Below are 20,945 nucleotides of genomic sequence, written 5' to 3'. Positions count from 1 at the left end.
GCGGCAAAAAAAATCAAAAGACCATGGAGGAAATACAAATGGATTTTGATTTTTTTTTTTTTTAAGACGTTTTATTTATTTGACAGAGAGAAATCACAAGTAGGCAGAGAGGCAGGCAGAGAGAGAGAGAGGAGGAAGCAGGCTCCCTGCTGAGCAGAGAGCCCGATGCGGGACTCGATCCCAGGACCCTGAGATCATGACCCGAGCCGAAGGCAGCGGCTCAACCACTGAGCCACCCAGGCGCCCTGGATTTTGATTTTGAAGATAACAAAAATCCTCAACCTGACTGGTAGAGAAATGCAAATTTAAACTTCCGCACTTATTGGACTGTCAGCAAGTACACACTGACAACAGCCAGTGTTAAGAAAGGGCCAGAGGCAATCTCTATCACCAGTTGGGAGAAGAATGGAATCAGCCCTCTTCAGAGAACAATGGGACATTGAGTAATCCTGGAATGCAACTCAATCTGCCCAGCAGTTCCTGTGCACTTGTGCCTGGATGGAGACGTGCTCAAGAATGGTCAGAGGAGCATTCTCAGAGCCAAACACCTGGAAACCACCCAAACATCCAACAACAGCCAAAGGCAGAAACTGGAGTCCACTCAAGGCCCACCCTGAGCTACACGTAATGCAAAGATTCACAAACAATGTTGAATTTTAAGATCCAAGAATATATCTGTGTGCCATTTGTAACTTTTAAAATGCAAACTACTACTATGTATTTACGGATACATACCTCCACAATAACATTTTTAAGAAACACTTGAAAAAAAAAATCAGAACCTGCAGCAATCGCCTTCAAAAGGAGGGCTCGTACTCAGGGCAGGGGGACAAGGAGGGATGCAAGTGTGTCAGCAACGCTTTATTTCTCCTGTTGCACAGCAAATACAAGGATACACAGTCATATTTATCTTTTTTATGATGAAATAACTCCATTTTTAAATGCATGTGGCAAAAATTGTGGATTACAGCAGCATGATCCCGCATGTGTGAGAAAGCAGATGTGAGAGCACACATCGAACCTTCTAGGGAAGCACCTCCAGGTTTAAACTCTGAAAGAGATGCAAAGAAGACGCTGACAGTCAAGAAGAGACCACAACTACTTCAGTCGCTGCCTTCAAATCACTGGTCTTACACCTACTGATTCCCAAGCCTAGAACCTCACCCTAACCACCCAGCGTGGTTATTTCAAAGCGGTCCTTCCTGGGCCGCACCACGCCCCCCACACCCGGCCACTCCGAAAACACTGTCCTTGCCCACACCCCATTGACTCCTCAAACCCAAACTAGAGAACACAGAGGCCGGACTTTCGTTCTCCAGGTGACTCCAATGTGCAACCAAGGGCCAGAGCCACATCGTCCAGGGTGCCACCATGCCTCATCATTCAGGAATTCAGGGAGGCCCTGAGGGGCCAGAATGAAAGGCCAAGTGTGGTGCGTGTGGTGCTGAGGATGGTGGCCATAGCAGCTGTGGAGGCTTCCAGACCCCAGCCCTCAGGGTGGACACGGCGCTACCCCTGGAGGAGGGAGGGACAGAGAGACAGAAGCCACCCAACCTAGTGGATTTCCGGTGTCCGAATAGATTAAGTGTTGTGGAGAGAGATGAGTTAGTATGTGTCACCTGCTCTGAACCATGCTTGGCATGTAGTAAGCACAAAGTTAGCTACGTCCCAAGTAAAGAAACAGTTTGGGGGAAAGTGAGCTCAGTAAAATATTTCAGTAAAGAATATCATGTTTACTCTTACAGCTTCATGAATGGGCTCCCAGCCCCATGAGAAGGAAATGCAGCTCAGACGTGTCTCACTGCGGTCTCGTAAACAATCTCTCGACGTCTGACCCACAAAGGACGTGTCCTACATGCGCAGAGAGCACATGAAGAAGAGAACGTGAATAGCTGCTCAACAAAGAGCTCAGGAGAGTGAAAGATTGACAGGAAAAGGAAGTTCTTCCTCCTCACTTCATCTACTTCTATCCACCTGCAAGAATCTAATCAAGAATATCAATTACAAAAAGCCTGGTTCCAACTGGAAGACAGGGTTGCTCTCGCTTTTAAGATGGAGACTCGAATGTGACGTAGGGAGATGCTGAAGATGGTTCTAGAATGGATGAGAACACACTGTTCTGTGGCAGAGTCAGCAGCATCCAAGAGCAGTCTGGAGAGCAGAGGCAGGCCATGGCCAGGACAGACCGATCCATGAGAGCTGCCAGATAAGGGTGCTTTCCCTCCAGCTTCTGGCTTTCTTCTACTCCCTCTGCCATCTTTCTCCCTCGGAACACCCCAAAGGGAATAATGACCCTAGCCTGTCCTCCTGAGCCCATGAATCCCTTCCAGATCTTCCTGAAGCTCCCTTAGCCAGAGTTCCCTCGAGTTCACTTGCGCTTAGGTCACAGCCTCCATGTGGTACCCCACATTCTACCCTGGCCGGAGCCTTTCACCCAGAGGCTCAGGGCGCATGGGAGACAGCATAGGGCTGCATCCACTCACTTGCTATGACACTTGGCAAGTTTCGCCTGACCTCCTGGAGCTGTGCTTCCCCAACTGGGAATGGGAGCATGGCACTGGCCTCCTGGGGCTGTGTGGCAGGGCCGAGGGGTGGAGGGTGAGAGCCATAAAGCACTGGCCACTTGGAAGTTACTTGAAGAAAAAGAGAAGCATGCCCCTTAGGACAGTTACACAGCTGAAGTTGGTTGTTTCACTTTATTTAGCAAATGGTCACCCTCTGAGCCCTACCAGATTGCTCCTCCAGCCTCACTCAAGGGTCTGCCTTGGGAAGCAGCTCAGAGGGCAACTGGGAAGGCCCAGGTTCCCCAGTCAGTCTCCTCTTCCACCGACACACCCTGCAGAGAACAAAATCACTGCTCACGTCTTCAGGCTCCCACCCTAATGTGGTTGAGGGGCCCTCCAGTGTTCAAGAGCCTGCCAGGGCCCAGCCCCAGCCCCAGCTTCCTTCCTGCTCCTGAGATACTGGCGAGGGGTGAGGACCTCTGTCCCCAGCTGTGGGGGTACCAAACCCTATTCCCTAGCCCTGCAGCCTGTCCTTGCTGGGCAAGAAGCAAAATGTACGAAAATACTTTTAATCATTTCTTTGAAACAGTTAAGAAATAAGGTTGTCTTATTTTTCTTTTACAATCCCAGTAAAAAAAAAAAGTTCACATTAGTGCTGGGGCCCAAAACTAGGCCCTTCCCCGGAGCAGAGCACCGGCCACTCAGTAGAAACGCTTGTTCCGCTCCTGCCGCTTCTGAAACACTACGGCCCCAACCACGGCGCACACGATGATCCCAAGGAGCGCACAGAGCAGCAGCAGGAACACCCGCCACCCCGTCAGCGGTCCGCTGCGGAAGTTGCCGGTCGGGTCATCCACATTATCTGGGGGAGAAGAGAGAGGAGCTGCAGTGGCAAAGTGGAGGCGGCAGGCAGGCTCCCAGGAGATGGGGGAGTCAGAAGGGACGGAGCCGAGGGACAGGCCACAGCCAGCCCCACAGGGGAAGCTGTGGCCTGCTCACAGCCCTACCAGTGTGGGACAGGGGGATGGATAGAGGCAGAATCCCACTAGGACCTAGCTTCCCAAGGATCAAGGCCCCAGGAGCCTTCTGCTGCAAGAAGCTAGTGAAAGCTGGGGTTCCTGACCTCCCCAGGAGAGCCTGAGTCTGCACAGGGTAGGCCCAAGATCTGTGTTCACAAAACCCCACCCCAGCCCCGTGCAGTGGCCCAAGGCACCCCTCTGGAACAACATAGCTCTGGCCAAAGGCTGCCCTGACTCACACCTGGATGCTTTCCACGGCTCCTTGGGGGTCTCCCAAGCCCCCCGCCCCGTCCTTCTGCTCCAGCCACACTACTTCTCTGCCCGCTAACACCATCGACACTGCTGCCGGGAATGAGGCCCTGCCACATTAGGTACCTCCTGGAATTCCAACCACACTGGGACGGGGAACTCTTGATCTCCCTTTTATTGGAGGCTGACGGCAGGAACAATCTGTCAAGTTCATCAGTCTCTGGGGAAGGGACTCGGGTCTGGACTCAGGCCCTTCTGCCCTTTGCAGCCTGGGCCCTGTTCCTGCCACTTGGCCTCCCTCCGCAGCCACAACCCTCCACTCCTTACTGTGGGGGTTACTTGGGGCCTCCTCCCAGCCAGGCCTGAATGCTAGCCAGAAGCCAACTTACATCCTCCCCTCCCACACAACCTGAACAGGGCAGGGCCTGCTGACACGGTCTTAACACCAGCCTCTCTCCTCCTCTTGCCTCAGTCACTAGACTAAGCCCCAGGACAGCCCACAGCTAGGCACCGAGTGGAATTTCTGGAACCATCTGCTAAAGGAATGAAAAGAGCAACAAGTCTGCAAACTAGTTAATCCCTACGTGGCCAACCTCCTAGGGCTGCTGGGTAGGTCAGAGCAGATCAGGTCTCCAAAAGCCCTCAGCAGCCAAAAACTCTTCAATCAAAGGTTGCAAAAACAGTGGCGTATGGCAGGGTCTGTTTAGCCCGAGATGTTTAAAAGTAATTTGAATCTTAAAACAGTGACGTCACGTAAAATGCTGGGTTCCACTCTGGCTCCCACTCTACATGAAGACCTTGGGCTAGCCTGAGAGGCTCCTCGGGGTCCCAACCCCAACCCACAGGCACAACCTCAAGGTTCTTGGGGTGTATGTCCACACACACACAGGAGTTTCTCTTCAACCAGAACCCTTGCTCTGTGAAGACAAGCTGGTGGCTAATTAGTGCCAGGGGAAGAGTCTGGACCTTTGTGGCTTGGCAAAAACTTAAGGTCAAATTTTGGCTTTACTTGTTTCTAGCTGAGGAAAGCTGGAGGATCAGTTCCCCCAGTTCGGGGCAGGATCTCCCGCCCAGGCCATTCACTGAGGCCACACACATATTGTATCAGAATGCCCTGCACACCACCAACACCAACAATCTGGCCCCTCTGTCTTTAATGCCCATCAACCCAGCACCAAGCACTGGCAGAAGCAGAGGCCAGGTGTTCTCACATCTGTTCATTAGCACTGATTGCTACTCTAAGACCCCAGGCCACAACCCAACCAGGTGAGAGGAAATAGACCACAGGCACTCAGCCCAGCCGGCCCCACCCCCACCCTGCATAAGGCTGCCCAAGCTGGGGTGAGCCTCAAGCATCTACCTTTGGGTGACTTGAGGAAATTAACGCTGGGCTCAATCTTGGTCCAGTCGATGTTCTCTTCATCAGGAGTGTGTTCTACCATCAGCTGGAACAGCTTCATGGAGATGATGTCATGATTGTCTGCAAGACCCAGAGTTAGCTTATTATAAGGGGTACAGAGCCTGCCTTAGGGCACATGGCCCATGCCCCTCCCCAGCTCCGGGCTGCTTCTCCAATCAGGGAAAGTGGCTAGGTCCCCTGGGGCAAACCCTGCTCCTGCCTCCTGAGGTGCCTGTTTTCTTTCCAGCGACCTCCAGCCATCCCCAGCAGGCAGTGTTCCAGAGGCTGTAATACCTCTAAAACATTAAGAAATCTGGGAGGAGGCAGAACAGACACACACAAAAAAGCATGGGTTTTACACTGAGAATCAGCTGGGTCTAAATCCTGAGTCAGGTTCCTTGTTTGTAAATCTGGATGATACTCTCCACCTTGCCTGGTTATCATGGTAAGAAAATGAGATAGTACATACAAAGCACAAGAAATTCTTCTTAGAGACAAGGGTGCCCAGCAGATAGTATGTACCAGAAGAAAACCTGCATGTTATTCTATGGCTGTTTGAGAAGCCTGATCGTCCCGAGGGACAGCGAGCAGCTGCCAGGCACTCCTGTCAGAGACCCAAGAACAAGATGCAGACAAACCACTCAGCTACCTGAGGGCTAGGCCCCAATTCCTGGGCAGTGACTGTCCCCGAGGAGACGTGAGAAAAGGTCAGGTCTAACAGTGTGGGCAGAAGAGAACCTCTGGGGTGCCTGGGTGGCTCAGTAGGTTAAGCCTCTGCCTTCGGCTCAGGTTATGATCTCAGGGTCCTGGGATCAAGTCCCAGATCGGGCTCTCTGCTCAGCGGGGAGCCTGCTTCCCTTCCTCTCTCTCTGCCTGCCTTTCCGCCTACCTATGATCTCTGTCTGTCAAATAAATAAAATCTTTAAAAAAAGAGAGAGAGAGAGAGAACCTCTGCTTGACACTAAGGGATCACCCCATTCTGAGATGGGGAGGTTCCAACCCGAGACAAGGGTGCTGGTCCCTTAAATCTAGTATCAATGCGGCTAATGAGCTGAACGTGAGGCAAAGCCTCATGCCAAGAACTCTGGAGACTGGAAAAGGGAGAGACTAAGGAACAGGGAGCTGGCAGCTGGGTCAGGCAGAGCCCCGTGGTACCTTCCAGTCCAGTGTGCATAGCCCCAGGGGCCCAGGGACAAGTCCTGACTCTCAGGTCTGACAGCAATTCCCATCTGAGTTCTGCCCTTCCTAGGTCTGTGAACGTGGGGAGATCCCTTCACTCTCAAACTCCCCACGGTATCAGGTGTATAAAGAGAAAAGCGGGGCACCTGGGTGGCTCACTTGGTAAGCAACTGCCTTTAGCTCAGGTCATGATCCTGAAGCCCCAGAATCAAGTCCCACATCGGGCTCCCTGCTCAGCAAGGAGTCTGCTTCTCCTGCTGACTTCTCTCATACTCGCTCTCTCTCATTCTCAAATAAATAAATAAAATCTTAAAAAAAAAAAAAGGGAAAAGTGGCCATGCCATCATGTGACACTCGTGAGCGGCCTGCTGCAGAGGCTCGCACTCACACACCTCCGATGAATGGCCAGGCACTACTGTGTAGACAGCTATCTCTAGCAGTCTCCACTAGGGCCTTGCCAAACGGCCTCAGAGAGCATCCACTGCCACAGATCTGGCTTTGCTCCCAGAACCTTCTCCTGACATAGGCTGAAATACGATCAGGTGAAATTCCAGAGGGGGAAGACTGAGGGGGAAGACTGTGGTGGAATCCTAGATGAAACCAGACTGACAGCCAGCTGATAACTGACTGCCACGTTGTCCACCAGCAACTAATGATTCCCTGAAGCTGGGAAACAGGGGCAAAGGGACTTACTAGACAATTCTCCCCACTCTGGGGTATATAATTAAAATATCCATACCAAACACTTTTAATACCCCAAAGCAATGACTCTCTGGGGACCAAGTGGACCCAGGCATTTCTGTGAAGGGGAGGTTCCCAGATAGTGGCTGGATTACAGGCCCTGGAAAGGTCTATCCTGAGGATGAATAAGCCCTTTGTCTGATTCTGTACACTGCTTCCCACTTTTGGTCAGGAGCAACTGGGCCTGGGCCTGGTGCCCTCTGAGGGCCCTAATGCCTTCTGAGTACCATAGCCAAAGGTCACTATCAAGTGTCACCCAGACCCAGTGGCCCAGCAAAGCCTGCACAGGCTGACAGCAGCCCAGTGCTTACAGAGCACACTGTAGGCCAAACAAGAGCCTTGACTTTATGAAACATACAGTTTGGTGAAAGGGACACATCAAATCCAAATTATATGGTAGATTCCAAGATAGTTAAATACTATGAAGAAAAATAAATCCAAGAAAGGCAGTAAGGAGTGCAGAGAAGACTGTATTCATGTGCCATTTTAAATAAGGGAAGCAGGGGTGCGTGGCTGGCTCAGCTGGTAGAGCATGTAGACTCTGGATCTTGGGGTTGTGAGGTCAGACCCCACACTGGGTGTAAAGCTTACTTTAAAAATGTAAATAAAGGGTGCCTGGCTGGCTCAGTGGGTTAAGCCTCTACCTTCGGTTCAGGTCATGATCTCAGGGTCCTGGGATCGAGTCCCGCATCGGGCTCCCTGTTCAGCAGAGAGCCTGCTTCCCGCCAGTCCCCCGCCGCCCGCCACTCTCTGCCTGTCTGCCTGCCTACTTGTGATCTCTATGTCAAATAAATAAATAAAATCTTTAAAAGTAAAAAAATAAATAACGGGAATCAGGGAAGGTCCCACTCAGGAAGTGACATCTGAGTAGGACCTGAAAGAGAGGAGGGTAAGGCACAGGAACAAAGGCCTGGCGTAGGGCGCTGGCATGTCTGAGGAAAAGCCGTGGGTGATGTCAGGGAGCAGGGAGCCATGAGTCACAGGTGATGGGGGGTGGGAGAGGCACTGGCACACAAGGCCCAGCAGACCACTACTAGGACAGTCAGTGGCCTTGACTCTGCAGGAGACACGAGCAGTGGTGAGATCTCACTCGAGCTTTTATGGAATCGTTCTGGCTGCTGAGCTGGGAGAGACTGTCGGGGGCTAGTGTGGAAGAAGAGGACCACATGGGTGGCTCATGCAGTCACCCAAGTGAGTGAAGACAATGGCCCGGACCTGCCAAGTAGTAACAGAGGGGAGAGAAGTGGTCCGCTGCACTGAGAAGACAAGGCCAGCAGGACTCGCCAAAGAATGAGAAGTGGCATGTAAGAGGGGAAAAAAAATGAGACTGGAATGACACCAAGGTTTTTTGGGCTGAACAACTAGAGTAACAGAGGGGTCATTTATGCCTCAGTGGCAAGATGTGGGCTTCAGCTGTGGGCATGTGAAGGCTAAAATGCCTGTTGGGAATCCACGTAGAGATGTTGGGCAGGCAGGTGGTTACATAGGTCTGGAAAGGTCTGAGCTGGTGATGGAAAGATGGGACTCTGCAGCATCTGGATTCAAAGCCCTCTAGCTGCTCAAGAGCATGGAAGATAGCTGAGGGAGTGCTCATGCAGTAAGCCTCAGGTGTGCCAACATTCCCAGATGCTGGAAAGTGAAGGAAGAAATGCAGATACATGCAGACCCAAATGAAGGGAGTTCAAGAAGGAAAGTGATCAACTGCATCGCAAACCTCTGACAGACCAGCGAAAGGCAAGACTGAAGCTTAATGCCTTGCTCAGCCCACACACTCACCAGATAGGTCTCCCGTGCCAGCCGAGGCTCCGAAGTAGTAGCCTGTGGGCAGGCGCACTCCCGTGATATCGATGCAGTTTTTCCACTCATTCTTGTCCTCTAGGTCAGTCATCACCTGCAGCCAGCCAGCAAGTTAAGTACACACCCAACTTGAGTGTGCTCAAGCCCAGCCACCTCCCTGAGCCCCTACAGACAGAGCTGGCCCTGGCCTGCCTGCTCACCGTCAGACGGCCCCGGGAGTAGCGCACAGCGAGGAAGGTATCATGATCGCGGTTCCGGAAGTCGGCCGTGCAGCCCGCCAGCTCGGTCCAGCGGCCATCTTTGCTATGGTCGTAGGACAGGGAGCCATTGTTCACCATCACCGAGATGTACGGGAACACACGCTGAGACCAAGACACCAGTTACTCCATGGCCAGCCCAACCTGTGGGAGGAAGTGGGGGCCCCAATCCCTGGAGGTCCCACTGTGCCAAGACCAGGGAGATGTCCTGGTCCCCAACCCTCCAGCCAACTGCCCGGCCCTTCCTGTCCTGTCAGAGGCAGAAGGCAGAGGCATACCTCTGTGGTCTCATCGTTGGGATATGTGTCCAAGAAGATGGCTAAGCCATGGAAGTTGTCTTTGCTCCCAAACACAGGCCCTGGAATTAGAAGGAGATGCTCTCATAATGGGAGATATTGGAGTTGTCCCCTGGTACCTGAAGGACAAAGTAATACCAGTGCAGGTGTGGGAAAGAAAGGTTAATCTGAGGTCATTCACCCAGGGAAGGGAAGGATCTCTAAGGGAGGTGAGGTGTCAGGGGTGCAGCAGAGAAGACTCAAAATCTGAAACCAAAACTGTTGAGGGAACAGCACCTGGCCTTGTCACCTCTGTAAGGTGACAAGAGGGCAAGGACCCATCTTCTAACCCAGGGGTCAGCAACTTTATGTCAAGGGCCAGAGAGAAAACATTTTAGACTTTTAAGACATATATGGTCTCAGCCACATAGTCTTGTTTTTGCTATTTTAAAAATGGTAGAATGATGGGATGCCTGGGTGGCTCAGTCAGTTAAGGATCCAACTCTTGGAGTCGGCCCAGGTCATGATCTCAGGGTCCTGGGATTGAGCCTTGCATCAGATTCTGTGCTCAGCTCGGCTCCCTCTCGCTCTCCCTCTGCCCCTCCCCGTTTCACACATGCTCATTCACATGCTCTAGCGCACACTCTAAAGTAAATAAATAAATTGGAAAAAAAAAAGTCGAATGGTAAAATCCTTTCTTAGCTGGTGTACAACACCAGGCCACAATGGGGTGTAGCTGCTAGGATCCAGCTAGCCCTCTTCTTAAAGGGACACTTCCCAGAGCAGACTCAAAGAGGAGCAGTAGGACCCTAACCGGAGGGTACAGAATGCCCTCACCTAGATAAGTGCGTCCCTACCTGGCACAAGGCGGTCCCGGGTGTACCACAAGGCAATGCCATCTCCATGGAGATTCTTCTTCCCAGCACCATGGACTTTAAAGTGGACATGCATCTCCCAGTCCTTGAGGAAGCAGGGCTGCAGGGAAAGCAGAGAGAGCCGCTCAGAACTCGCCGGCTATCCTGCCAGCTAGAGGTGACCCAGCCAAGCCCGTCTCCTTCACTGAGACTGTCACTCCTTGGAACAGGGCCAGGCAGCAGAGTCACCAGTGACATTGACCAACAGACACCCGACCCCCCCCCCCGACATTCTCCACAGGAAGGGAGGGGGCTGCTGGGCCTCCCAGGTGGGGAGGAAGGGGCCACCCAGTGTCCCAGGGCTGTCCATCCTGGCCCTAGTCTTCTCTTCAGCCTGGCCACAGGTTCTCACTCTATGATTCTCTTTCTTCAACACCAGCCAAACCAGCCATTTCCTCTCCATCCCCACTACTCCTGCCCCAAAATCTTGTAGAAGGATTACTACCCCTATTTGAGCCACATGTTTTACAAAACAGAAAACCCATTCAAAGACAAAATAACTTGTCCACAGCAGGTTACGATCACCCAGATCTGTCAGACTCAAACTGTTGCTGTGTCTTCTATACCTCCCATGACCTTCAGGCCTTTAACACAAAGTGCAGCAACTCTTTTCTGGTCTCCCACCTTACTGTCTTCCTTTCTAACCATGTTTCCAAACTGAGACACTCAAATCCAGGTATGGATGACTCCAAACCCCAACCTCTTGGCCAGCACCCTTCCTGCCTCTTGCAGACCCAGTCCAGCTTCAGTGTGAGGACAGTGCCAGGGCTGGTGGGCTGGAAAGTCCATGCTCTGGGGTCTCTGGGCTGTTGTGATGTGAGAAAAGACAGATATTCCCTGGTATTCAGGAACACCAGCTTCAGAGCTGGGCACTGTCCACAATAAGGGGAACAGCCTAGCCTCACCCACCAGGAAGTTGCTGGTGAAAACTAAGGTGTTGACACACATACTTTGACAAGAATCCACATGGGGGAAGTCTACAGATGGGGACGCGAGCAAGTGTTTAAACAAAGGCCCATTAGAAAAGCAAACTAAAACAAGATGTTGTTGACTTATCAGATTGGCAACTATTAAAGAGATCAGTAATACCGGTGTAGAGGAGGACGAAAAGAAACACATGCTCTCAAACAACCAATGGGACTGTAGATGCTCCCATTTTCTTGGGGGCAGTCTGGTTGTTGCAGCTTTTTAACAGACCACAGCACATCCGTACGCCTTTATACTTGAAGATACTAAAGATATTAAGAGGAGAAAAGTAAGTTGACAAAGTTCAAATTTGTATACAGAGAGAAAATAAAAATGAAAGGAACATGGGCCAACATTAATGATACGTGACTTTGAGAGGAGAACTACAAGACATGTTTACTTTCTGTATTTGAATTTTTTATCATTAATATAATTTTTAAAACTCAAAAACAGAAAACTTTATATCCCCTCTTAGATGATCTGGCTGGGGCATTCACTGATTCATCAGACTTACTGTTCTGATTCTGGGAACCAAAAACCAAGATGAAGAATCCCAGTTTCAGCCCAGGAACACAGATGCCAGACACCTAACCAACAGCTGGCAAGCAGTGTGAAATCTCGGCCTTCCCAGTTCTTGGGAGTTCACTGGCTCTGTGGAAATCTGCAGATTCTAGAGGGGACAGCTGAGAGCCGAGGAGACCAACTCTCAGGAAAAGATGGACAAAGACTGATGCCAAGTCCTACTGAGGGAGTGAAAGGCCTGGTGAACCACCCTTGCCTTGGGCTGAGACCACAAAGAAAACAACCCAAAAATGAGAGCAAGGAAAACCCTGCCAGGGGCAGGAGCCCAGCTTGAGCCCTCTCATCCCTGAAAGTAGACTAAAGTGACTCACCCACACCTGAAATTGTTCAACAAACAATCTTACAAAATATAATATCCAGCATACAATAAATAATCAGAAACACAAAAGACAAGTCATCAACCAAAACCAAAAGGGAGGGAGGGAGAGACAGGCTAATGGGAACTCCATATACTGGACTTTCAAATAACTAGCTCACTACTTCAAGGAGATAAAAGACAAAATTGAGAACTTTGGGAAATAAATTTTTAAAAAATCGCCTCACAAAAAAATTCCAGAACTAAAAGAATAACTGAAAATAATAATGTAACAGACAGGTTCAACAACAGATTAAACAGAGAGAACCAGTGATCTCAAGGCCAGTCAGGTAGATAAAAATATCCAGGAGGGAGCACAGAGAACGAGTGGTAGATACAAAATTGTCAATAAGAGACAGAGAAAGAATGATATGTATAACTGGAGTTTCAAGATAAAAGTGAGACAACAGGTCAAGGAATTTTTTTTTTTTTAAGATTTTATTTATTTATTTGACAGAAATCACAAGTAGGCAGAGAGGCAGGCGGGGGGTGGGGGGAAGCAGGCTTCCTGCTGAGCAGAGAGCCTGATGCAGGGCTCAATCCCAGGACCCGAGCTGAAGGCAGAGGCTTAAATCACTGAGCCACCCAGGTGCCTCAAAGGAGTATTTAAAGAGATGTCCACGTACTAAAACTGATTCAAAGACATTACACCACAAATCTAAAATCTTACAAACCAAAGGAGACAAATAAAAATAAAACCATACCTAGGAACATCAAAAAGGGAGAGAGGGTGGGAGGGAGGGAGAAAAAGAAGTCTTAAAAAGCAAGAGGGGGGCACACAAGATTATCTTCAAAGGAACAATTAGTCTGATACTGGGATTTTTTTACAACTGTATGTGAATTGGGGCACCTTGGTGGCTCAGGCGGTTAAGCGTCTGCCTTTGGCTCAGGTGATGATCCCAGGATCCTGGAATGGAGTCCCACATCACAATCCCTGCTCAGAGGGGAGTCTGCTTCTCCCTCTCCCACTACCCCCTGCTCATGTGCTCTCCCTTTCTCTCCAATAAATAAAAGCTTTAAAACAAAAAGCCTCTATGTGAATTCTCAAAATAAGTTTAATTTTAAATAATAAATAAAGGATCAAAAACAAACTTAAGAGCTAAAACTATAAATCTCTTAGAAGAAAACACAGGGTCACAACATTGGATTTAACAAATTTCTTGAATAAGACACCAAAAACAAAAAAATAAAGTGAATTTCATCAAAATTAAGTTCTTGCACATCAAAAACATTGAGAGAGTAAAAAGACAAACCACAAAATGGGAGAAAGTATTTCGAAATCATGTCTGTAAAAAAGGAGCAGTGTCTCCAGAATATACAGAGAGCTCTCAAAGTTCAACAATTAAAAAAAAAACAAGGGACGCCTGGGTGGCTCAGTTGGTTAAGCAGCTGCCTTCGGCTCAGGTCATGATCCCAGCGTCCTGGGATCGAGTCCCACATCGGGCTCCTTGCTCCGCAGGGAGCCTGCTTCTCCCTCTGACTCTGCCTTCCACTCTGTCTGCCTGTGCTCGCTCTCACTCTCTCTCTCTTACAAATAAATAAATAAAATCTTAAAAAAAATAATAATAATAATAAAAAACAAAACAAAACAAAACAAAAAAAAAACAATTTTTTTTTCAAAATAAGCAAAGGACTTGACTACACATTTCTCCAAGGAAGAAAACAAACAAATGGCCATTATACACATGAAAAATGCTCAGTGTCACTAGTTATTAGAGAAATGCAGACCAAAACCACAAGATATTGCCTCACACCCATTAGGATGGATGGCTATCATCAAAAAACAAAAAACAAAACAAAAAAAAAACAAAAACAAAACACCAGAAAATAACAAGTGTTGGCAGGGCATCTGGCTGGCTCCATAGCAGGAGCCTGCTATACTTGATCTCCAGATCATTATTTCAAGACCCACACTGGGTGTAGAGATTACTTAAATAAATGAATAAACTGAAAAAAAATAAAATTTAAATGATTTTTTTTAAAAAAGCAGGGAACACAATCCTACAGGGTGGCTCAGTGGGTTAAGCCTCTGCCTTCAGGTCAGGTTATGGTCTCAGGGTCCTGGGATCGAGCCCCACGTTGGATTCCCTGCTTGGTGGGGAGTCTGTTTCTCCCTTTTCCCCCTGCTTGTGCTCTCTCTCTCTCTCAAATAAATAATTTTTAAGGATTTTATTTGACATACAGAGAGGGAGAGAGAGAGAAACACAAGCAGGGGGAGTGGTAGGCAGAGGGAGAGGGTTAAGGTGGTAAATTTTATGTTATGTACATTTACCATAATAAAAAATATTTGTGGAATTTTCTTTTCCATGTGTGCAGATACATAAATACAATAACCAAATAATTTTTGCAGAGAGCCATTACATTTTTCAACCCTATTTAAATGCCAATGAGAATCCTACTAAAGACAAGGTTTTCAAAAATTAAAGGATTTAAAAGTTAAAAAAAAAAAGGTAAAAATGACAAATTTTGTTATGTGTATTTTACAATAAAAATAAACCAATAATCCCCCAAATGCCTAATTACATGCCTTTTACAAGACACAACTCTAAAACAAAGAAATGGAAATGGAAAAGGACAGAAAAAGATACAGCATGCAAATGCTAACCGAAAGCAAGCTTGTACAGCTATACCAATAACAAAGTTTACAAGGGGACTTTTTAATGAAAAAAGGATTGCTTTCTTTTTTTTTTTTTTTTTAAGATTTTATTCATTTATTTGACAGAGAGAAAGATCACAAGTAGGTGGAGAGGCAGGCACAAAGAGTGGAGGAAGCAGGCTCCCCGCCGAGCAGAGAGCCCGATGTGGGGCTTGATCCCAGGACCCTGACATCATGACCTGAGCTGAAAGCAGAAGCTTAACCCACTGAGCCACCCAAATGCCCCGACAAAAGGATTTCTTAATGAACAAAAAATTTCATTTACCAGGAAAATTCTGGCCTCAAAATCTATCAAGCAGAAACTGACAGAATTACAAAAATAAAAACAAATCCACAAAGCAATTTACACACCTCTCTCAGTAATTGATAAAAACAAGCAAAAATGTCAGGAAGAATACAAATACTTGAACCCAATCAGCAAACGTGAACAAGGACCTAAAAGGCACAATGTACTCAAATAGCTGAGAATCTACATTCTTTGCAAACACACACAGAAAATTTTCCAAAAACCTGACCCTTTGCAAGACTCAACAGACTTCCAAGGACGGAAATAATAGATTGTGTTCTTTGACCAATCTCAATAAACTCAAATGACCAAATCTCAATAAACTCAAACTAGATATTAATGATGACTTAATTTTTTAGAAACTAGAAAAGCTTTTATGTTTGAAAAAAAAAGTTAAACATATCTCACCTCTACAAAAGTCAGCCCAGAAACCAGATTTCAAATGGTCTCTTTGGTGCCCAGGAGTTTTCTGCATCTGAGAACAATGTATTGAAATAAGACCCCAAGGGGTGACTCCAAGCAGAAGGGCAACTGCAGGGAGATGGGAAAGGAACACCTACTCTCCTGCCCCTGGTATGGTTTATAGGGAGAGGAGTTTCCGGAAAGGGTACACACAGAAGTTGAAACCTAGAAACTGAATCCTACATGACCAGTCTCTGCATACAGCAAACTGAAGACTGCAAATCGGTGGGGGGGACACCAACATAGAGACACTATATAGCCTCTGAAGGATTTTAAGCAGGTTCAGGTAAGGTACCAGCTGGAACTGATTTAGAAGCTGCTTTTGGACACAGAGAGTGACATGGCCATGCTTTTCCATCCTCACCGCAAAGCTGAGCCGGCTGGGGCGCTCAGTAATCTGAACGCCCTGGCCCTCCCTGGGGCCAACTAAATCAGAATCACCTGGCTACAGGTGATTTCCATGCCTTTGCTCACAAGTGGGAGGCAGAGCTAATCAAAGAGTCAGCTGATATATCATGAAACATTTGATGAGAATCACTATATGATTTGGGGTTTGTAAACCTAAGGAAGTTGAAAATGTCAAGTAACTCTGCTATAACAAAACTCCCTCCATCCTCATCTACTATTTAAGTGAACAGATTCCCAGCACTCACATCTAAAAAACAAAAAGCAGAAATGGTGCTGAGGCCAATCTTACTCTGACAATAACAACCATCCAGACAGAGACACACTTCAACAAATTTCTACTTCTACAATAATTATCCAAAAATTGTGTGATGCATTTATTTTGACCAAATGTGTATTAAATACTAAAACTTAGTTTTAGTACCCAAATACTAAAACTTAGTTTTAAGGTCCCACCAAAGTTAAAAGGTTTACATTATTACACTTATTTTAGTTGGAAAGGAATGAGACACGCTAATCAGTAAGAGATTTTCAAGCATTAAATACACTGCACAGAACAAAATTCTATGTGGGATGAAATGAAAATACAAATTCAATAAAGAAAAAACCTGATGTATAATTTGGGCTGATTCACAGCATTTAAAACATACAGTGAATATCAAATGGAAATATTTAGATTCCACTGAATACAATTAAGGGTACTGAACAGTTTCATTTTAAAATGGCAATATTTAGGGGCACCTGGGTGCTCAGTCAATTGAGCATCCCACTCTTGATTTTGGGTCTCAGCTCAGGTCATGATTTCCATGATCTCACACCCACTCCGTTCATTCCGCTCAGAGTCTGCTGAAGATTCTCTCCCTACCCCCCAACCAGGGATCATGCTCTCTCCCTCAGTACATATGTAGGTACATAAAATCTTTAAAAAGAAATAAATAAAATGGCAATATTTAAAATATACTGGAAACTGGGGCACCCGGGTGGCTCAGTTGGTTAAGCGGCTGCCTTCAGCTCGGGTCATGATTCCAGGGTCCTGGGATCGAGCCCTGCATCAGGCTCTCAGCAGAGAGCCTGCTTCTCTCTCTCCCCCTCTCCCTGCCACTTTGCTTACTTGTGCTCTCTCTCTAGCTGTCAAATAAACAAAATATTTTAAAAAAATAATAAAATAAAATATACTGGAAACTACATAAATGTAAGAAAAGCAGTTCTGGATATCAACTTCTAAAAAGCGTAAGAGGATATATACTTTCAGACAGTACATCAGCCACAAAAGCTTAAATACTACTCTTTAGCCCACACAAGGCTCCCCAGGATGGGCGCAATCAGCCCCTTGGGCTTCCCTCTGTCCTGTGCTCCAGTCATCAGACTCTTGGGAGTTCCAGTCACCTTGGGGCCACTCCCTGGTCTGGACCACTCCACCCCAAACCAGCAGAAGCTATGTTTTCTCTTCTTGGGACCACAGCAGGTGCTTATGAGTATTTGACTAATTCAGGTCCCTTCCCAGATGAGGGAGACAAAGAAACATCCAGAAAGCACCTCTCCAGTAAAGGAAAGTTCTTGGGAAACAACAGGCAGAAAGTTCTAAGCATTCCAAGTAATTTCTTTCAAGAATTACAGGAACCACTCCAACTCTTTCAAGAATATCTGTGAGGCTAAATAGGAAAGTCCCTAGAAGTGAATGGAGACATGGGGGAAGGAAGAGAATTATATTCCAGACTGAAAATTTGATGAAGTTAAGTGCAGAACTCTCTCAGCCCTGTGTCATCACCAAGCCACTGACAATACCAACCAACAGTTACCTACAACCATAAGTAAGTTACTTGTAGCTGAACCAATTTCAAAAAGTTCCAGCACTATTTGTATCTTACTTACAAAAATAAAAATTAATGACATACTGAACTCACTCCCATAAACAATGTAACACATTATAATTTTTAAAAATTATCTGAAAACCCTAAGACAGAATAATGACAGGATGTGACGCGGGGGAGACAGAGTAGTTAATGAAATACTGAGTGGGTGGCACTCAAGCTGAGCCATACCAAACGAGAAAGAAGCAGGCAGGCATCAAGAACCAGGAGGCAGTGTCCCAGACACAGGGAACAACAAGTGCAAAGGTCCGGAGGCAAGAAGGCAGCCAGAGAGGCTGTATAAAATTACCAGTATAAATGGAGATGCCAAGCACCAGGAGCCAGACTGTGTAGACATAATGTCTGTTTATGACCTTCACAGAAGACCCCAGGCTATGAGGATCAGAGTGAAAGCTGAAGAAAGTAACCCAAATGCCCCTAGCAGAAAGGAGAGGAGGAGCAGAAGGGACAGGCAGATGGACAAGGACAGTGTGGGCTCCTAGAACTAAATGGGGAAGCCATTCAGAATGGACCAAAGAACAGGGTGATGAAGAAAACTAGGACAATGGCCAACAGCTTAGGCCTATGGGAAGAAGTGGAATCAGGCATGCTGAGGTAAGAACAGCTTCCAGCCCAAGCGGTGACCAAGCCCCAAATTAGTCCCCTTTCGCCCCTTTCCTGACCTAGACTTCCTCAGTGTGGAGTCTGCATAGCAACTTATTTTGGCCACTGGTCACATATGACATGCCAGTGACACCGGAGGTTCCCTAACCTCTAGACTGAAGGTCACAAAAATCAAAAGTGCCCACAAGTCCAGCTCCTCTATTATCAGTGATGACAAGACCCTCAGTAAAGCACTGGGGAAGTGGACTAAGTCCGCAAGTATTTCTAAGGGATTCCTCCATTGTACAGGGGGAGCAAGGGGGGCATGTGTTGCAAGTGAATTGCTGGGCTTCGATATCAGACAGATCAGACTTTAAATACTGATTATACCATTCAATGTCTGTGTTAGCTCTGCATAAAGCCGTGACAACCAACTACTCTGAAACAGCCTGTTTGAGAATTAAATGCAATAAGGCTATTTAATTAAGGTCAGTGGCTAACACACACAAAATACCCAATAAGGATTCCATCTGTTCCACTTATCCCACTATTAAGAGTTGAATTCAGACAGCTATGAGCTCCACTGCTTACTAGCTATGTGACTTCGAGTCAGGCACTTTCAACGGAGTCTTAGCTTCGTCAGTAAAACGGAGATAACATCACTTAATTCACCTGGCTTTCCAAGAAACTAGATGAGAAAGGTGTCAAGTGTCAGGCACAGCTCCCCACACAGTTAACTTCAGCAGTCGTTCACAGTAACTTCAGAGTCAAGATGAGGCTACCTTGTGGGGGGTAGGGGATCACAAGCCTTCCAACCAAGCTCAGATCTGGGGTGTTGCGGAGACTGGGAGTAGTAGCTTACTTAAGGATACACCTAGCGTCCTGGGAGTCACTCACCTGGTGGTTCCAGATAGAGCCCTCTTTGCTTCGCTCATCCGGAGTCAAACGCACGTACTGGCTCGTGAGTATAGTGCTGCCTTGGAAGTCCCAGAGGGGCATGGAGCTGGAACCGACCCCTGTGGGGAGAGAGGGGTGTAGATAGGTGCGTAAGACGCCATGCCAGCAATGGCCTTGCCAGAGGCAGAAAACCCACAGAGCTGCTTTGTTCAGGAGAAAGGAAACCCCTTTAACCAACCCTATCCAGCCTCGCCCTCACCCTGCACTCATTCCCGCCCCAGGCCTCACCTTGGTAGGGCTTGATAAGCGAATGCTCCCGCTTGAGGTGTTCACTGTTGCCGTCAGTTATATCCGCAACAACGGGCCCCAGCAACAGGAGGAGAAGTAGAGGTGTAGTGGGGCCAGGGCCGGGGCCGGGAAGCCCAGGCCTCCCCGGGCACCGCCGGCCCCAGCCCCAGCGCCAAATCCAGTCTTCCGCCGCCATTCTCCGTTCCTCTGGCCCACTTCCGCCCTAGGACTTCCGCCTTCCGGGTGTCCCACCTCATGTCTCCGGCGGGAAACCCTTCAACCCTAATGTCACCGGGAAGTTAAAAAAAAGCAAAGCCTCGCAGCCGAAAGGAAGACGGCTTTATTTGCCGAGCAGGCCCCCAACCTGGCCAAATGCCGTTCCATCTCCTTGGCGGCTCCAAGGAACCTGTCCGCCAGCCTCAGCAATGGGTTTCTAGGAGCGACAAGAGCCGCAACCAATCGTGGAACAGCACGTTTGGCTTGTAAGCCAATGAGGAACAGAGGGATAGTAGGACTCGGGGCAGCACGAGGGGCGTGTGCGAAGCGAGGCATGCTGGAACTTGTAGTTTGGGGGGGGTTCGCGCGGGCTGGGCCGAGGAAGAACGAGCTTGGCCACCAGCCGGTGATCGCATCTCTGGAGTAACATTTCCCAGTCCTGGGGGGAAAGAACTCAGAATGGAAGGAGGAAGCCTGAATTCCAGCTCCCTCGCCCCCTCGTACTCACTGGGTGGCTCTGGCTACCCAGTCTTAAAGGTTTCTGGCCCCACCTCTCTCCTAGCACCAGGCCTTTGGAGACGTAGAATTCTCAGTTGCGGGCGTCTACTATTTCCAACTCGGGTGGCCCAGTAGGGTTTAAGCCAGAGGAGTGGACCCGGATCCTATCCCGGACTCCTGAGACGGTTGCTACCCACCCGGATCCAAATCACTTTAGTGCCCGCCCGCTGCAGCTGGAAGGGGCCATGAATGGTCCAGAAAAGCCACCTGTGGACCAGAGGTCAAAAACTGCTGGCACACAGCTGGGGGGTAGAGCTCTGTTTTACCTGTTCATGCTGTTTCAATACAATGATTTAAATATCGATTTCATTTCATTTATTTTTAAAAATTTTATTTATTTACCTGACAGACAGAGATCACAAGTAGGCAGAGAGGCAGGGAGAGAGAAAGGAGAAAGCAGGCTCCCCGTGGATCAGAGAACCTGAGGAGGGGCTCCATCCCAGGACTCTGGGATCATGACCCAAGCCGAAGGCAGAGGCATTAAACC

The 20,945-nt window shown here is 48.1% G+C and overlaps 1 protein-coding gene across 1 annotated transcript; it reads right to left on the bottom strand.

Annotated features, from left to right (window-relative positions):
• Positions 1–2,682: 2,682 nt before the first annotated feature.
• LMAN2 (lectin, mannose binding 2) lies at positions 2,683–20,047 on the bottom strand. Its single transcript, XM_004737487.3, has 8 exons — positions 19,685–20,047; positions 19,397–19,515; positions 10,278–10,395; positions 9,424–9,503; positions 9,089–9,250; positions 8,868–8,982; positions 5,133–5,252; positions 2,683–3,366 (listed from the first exon to the last, which is right to left on the bottom strand). The coding sequence occupies exons 1-8, from the start codon at positions 19,878–19,880 to the stop codon at positions 3,206–3,208; spliced, it is 1,071 nt and encodes a 356-aa protein (XP_004737544.1). The 5' UTR covers positions 19,881–20,047; the 3' UTR covers positions 2,683–3,205.
• Between the last annotated feature and the right edge of the window lie 898 nt (positions 20,048–20,945).

Source organism: Mustela putorius, unplaced genomic scaffold (assembly GCF_011764305.1).
Source record: "Mustela putorius furo isolate JIRA1106 unplaced genomic scaffold, ASM1176430v1.1 tig00000145_pilon_pilon_pilon, whole genome shotgun sequence".
In the NCBI taxonomy this organism is placed as follows: Eukaryota; Metazoa; Chordata; class Mammalia; order Carnivora; family Mustelidae; genus Mustela; species Mustela putorius.
The sequence above is the reverse complement of the archived record's forward strand: the minus strand, read 5'-3'. Positions and strand labels throughout refer to the sequence as shown.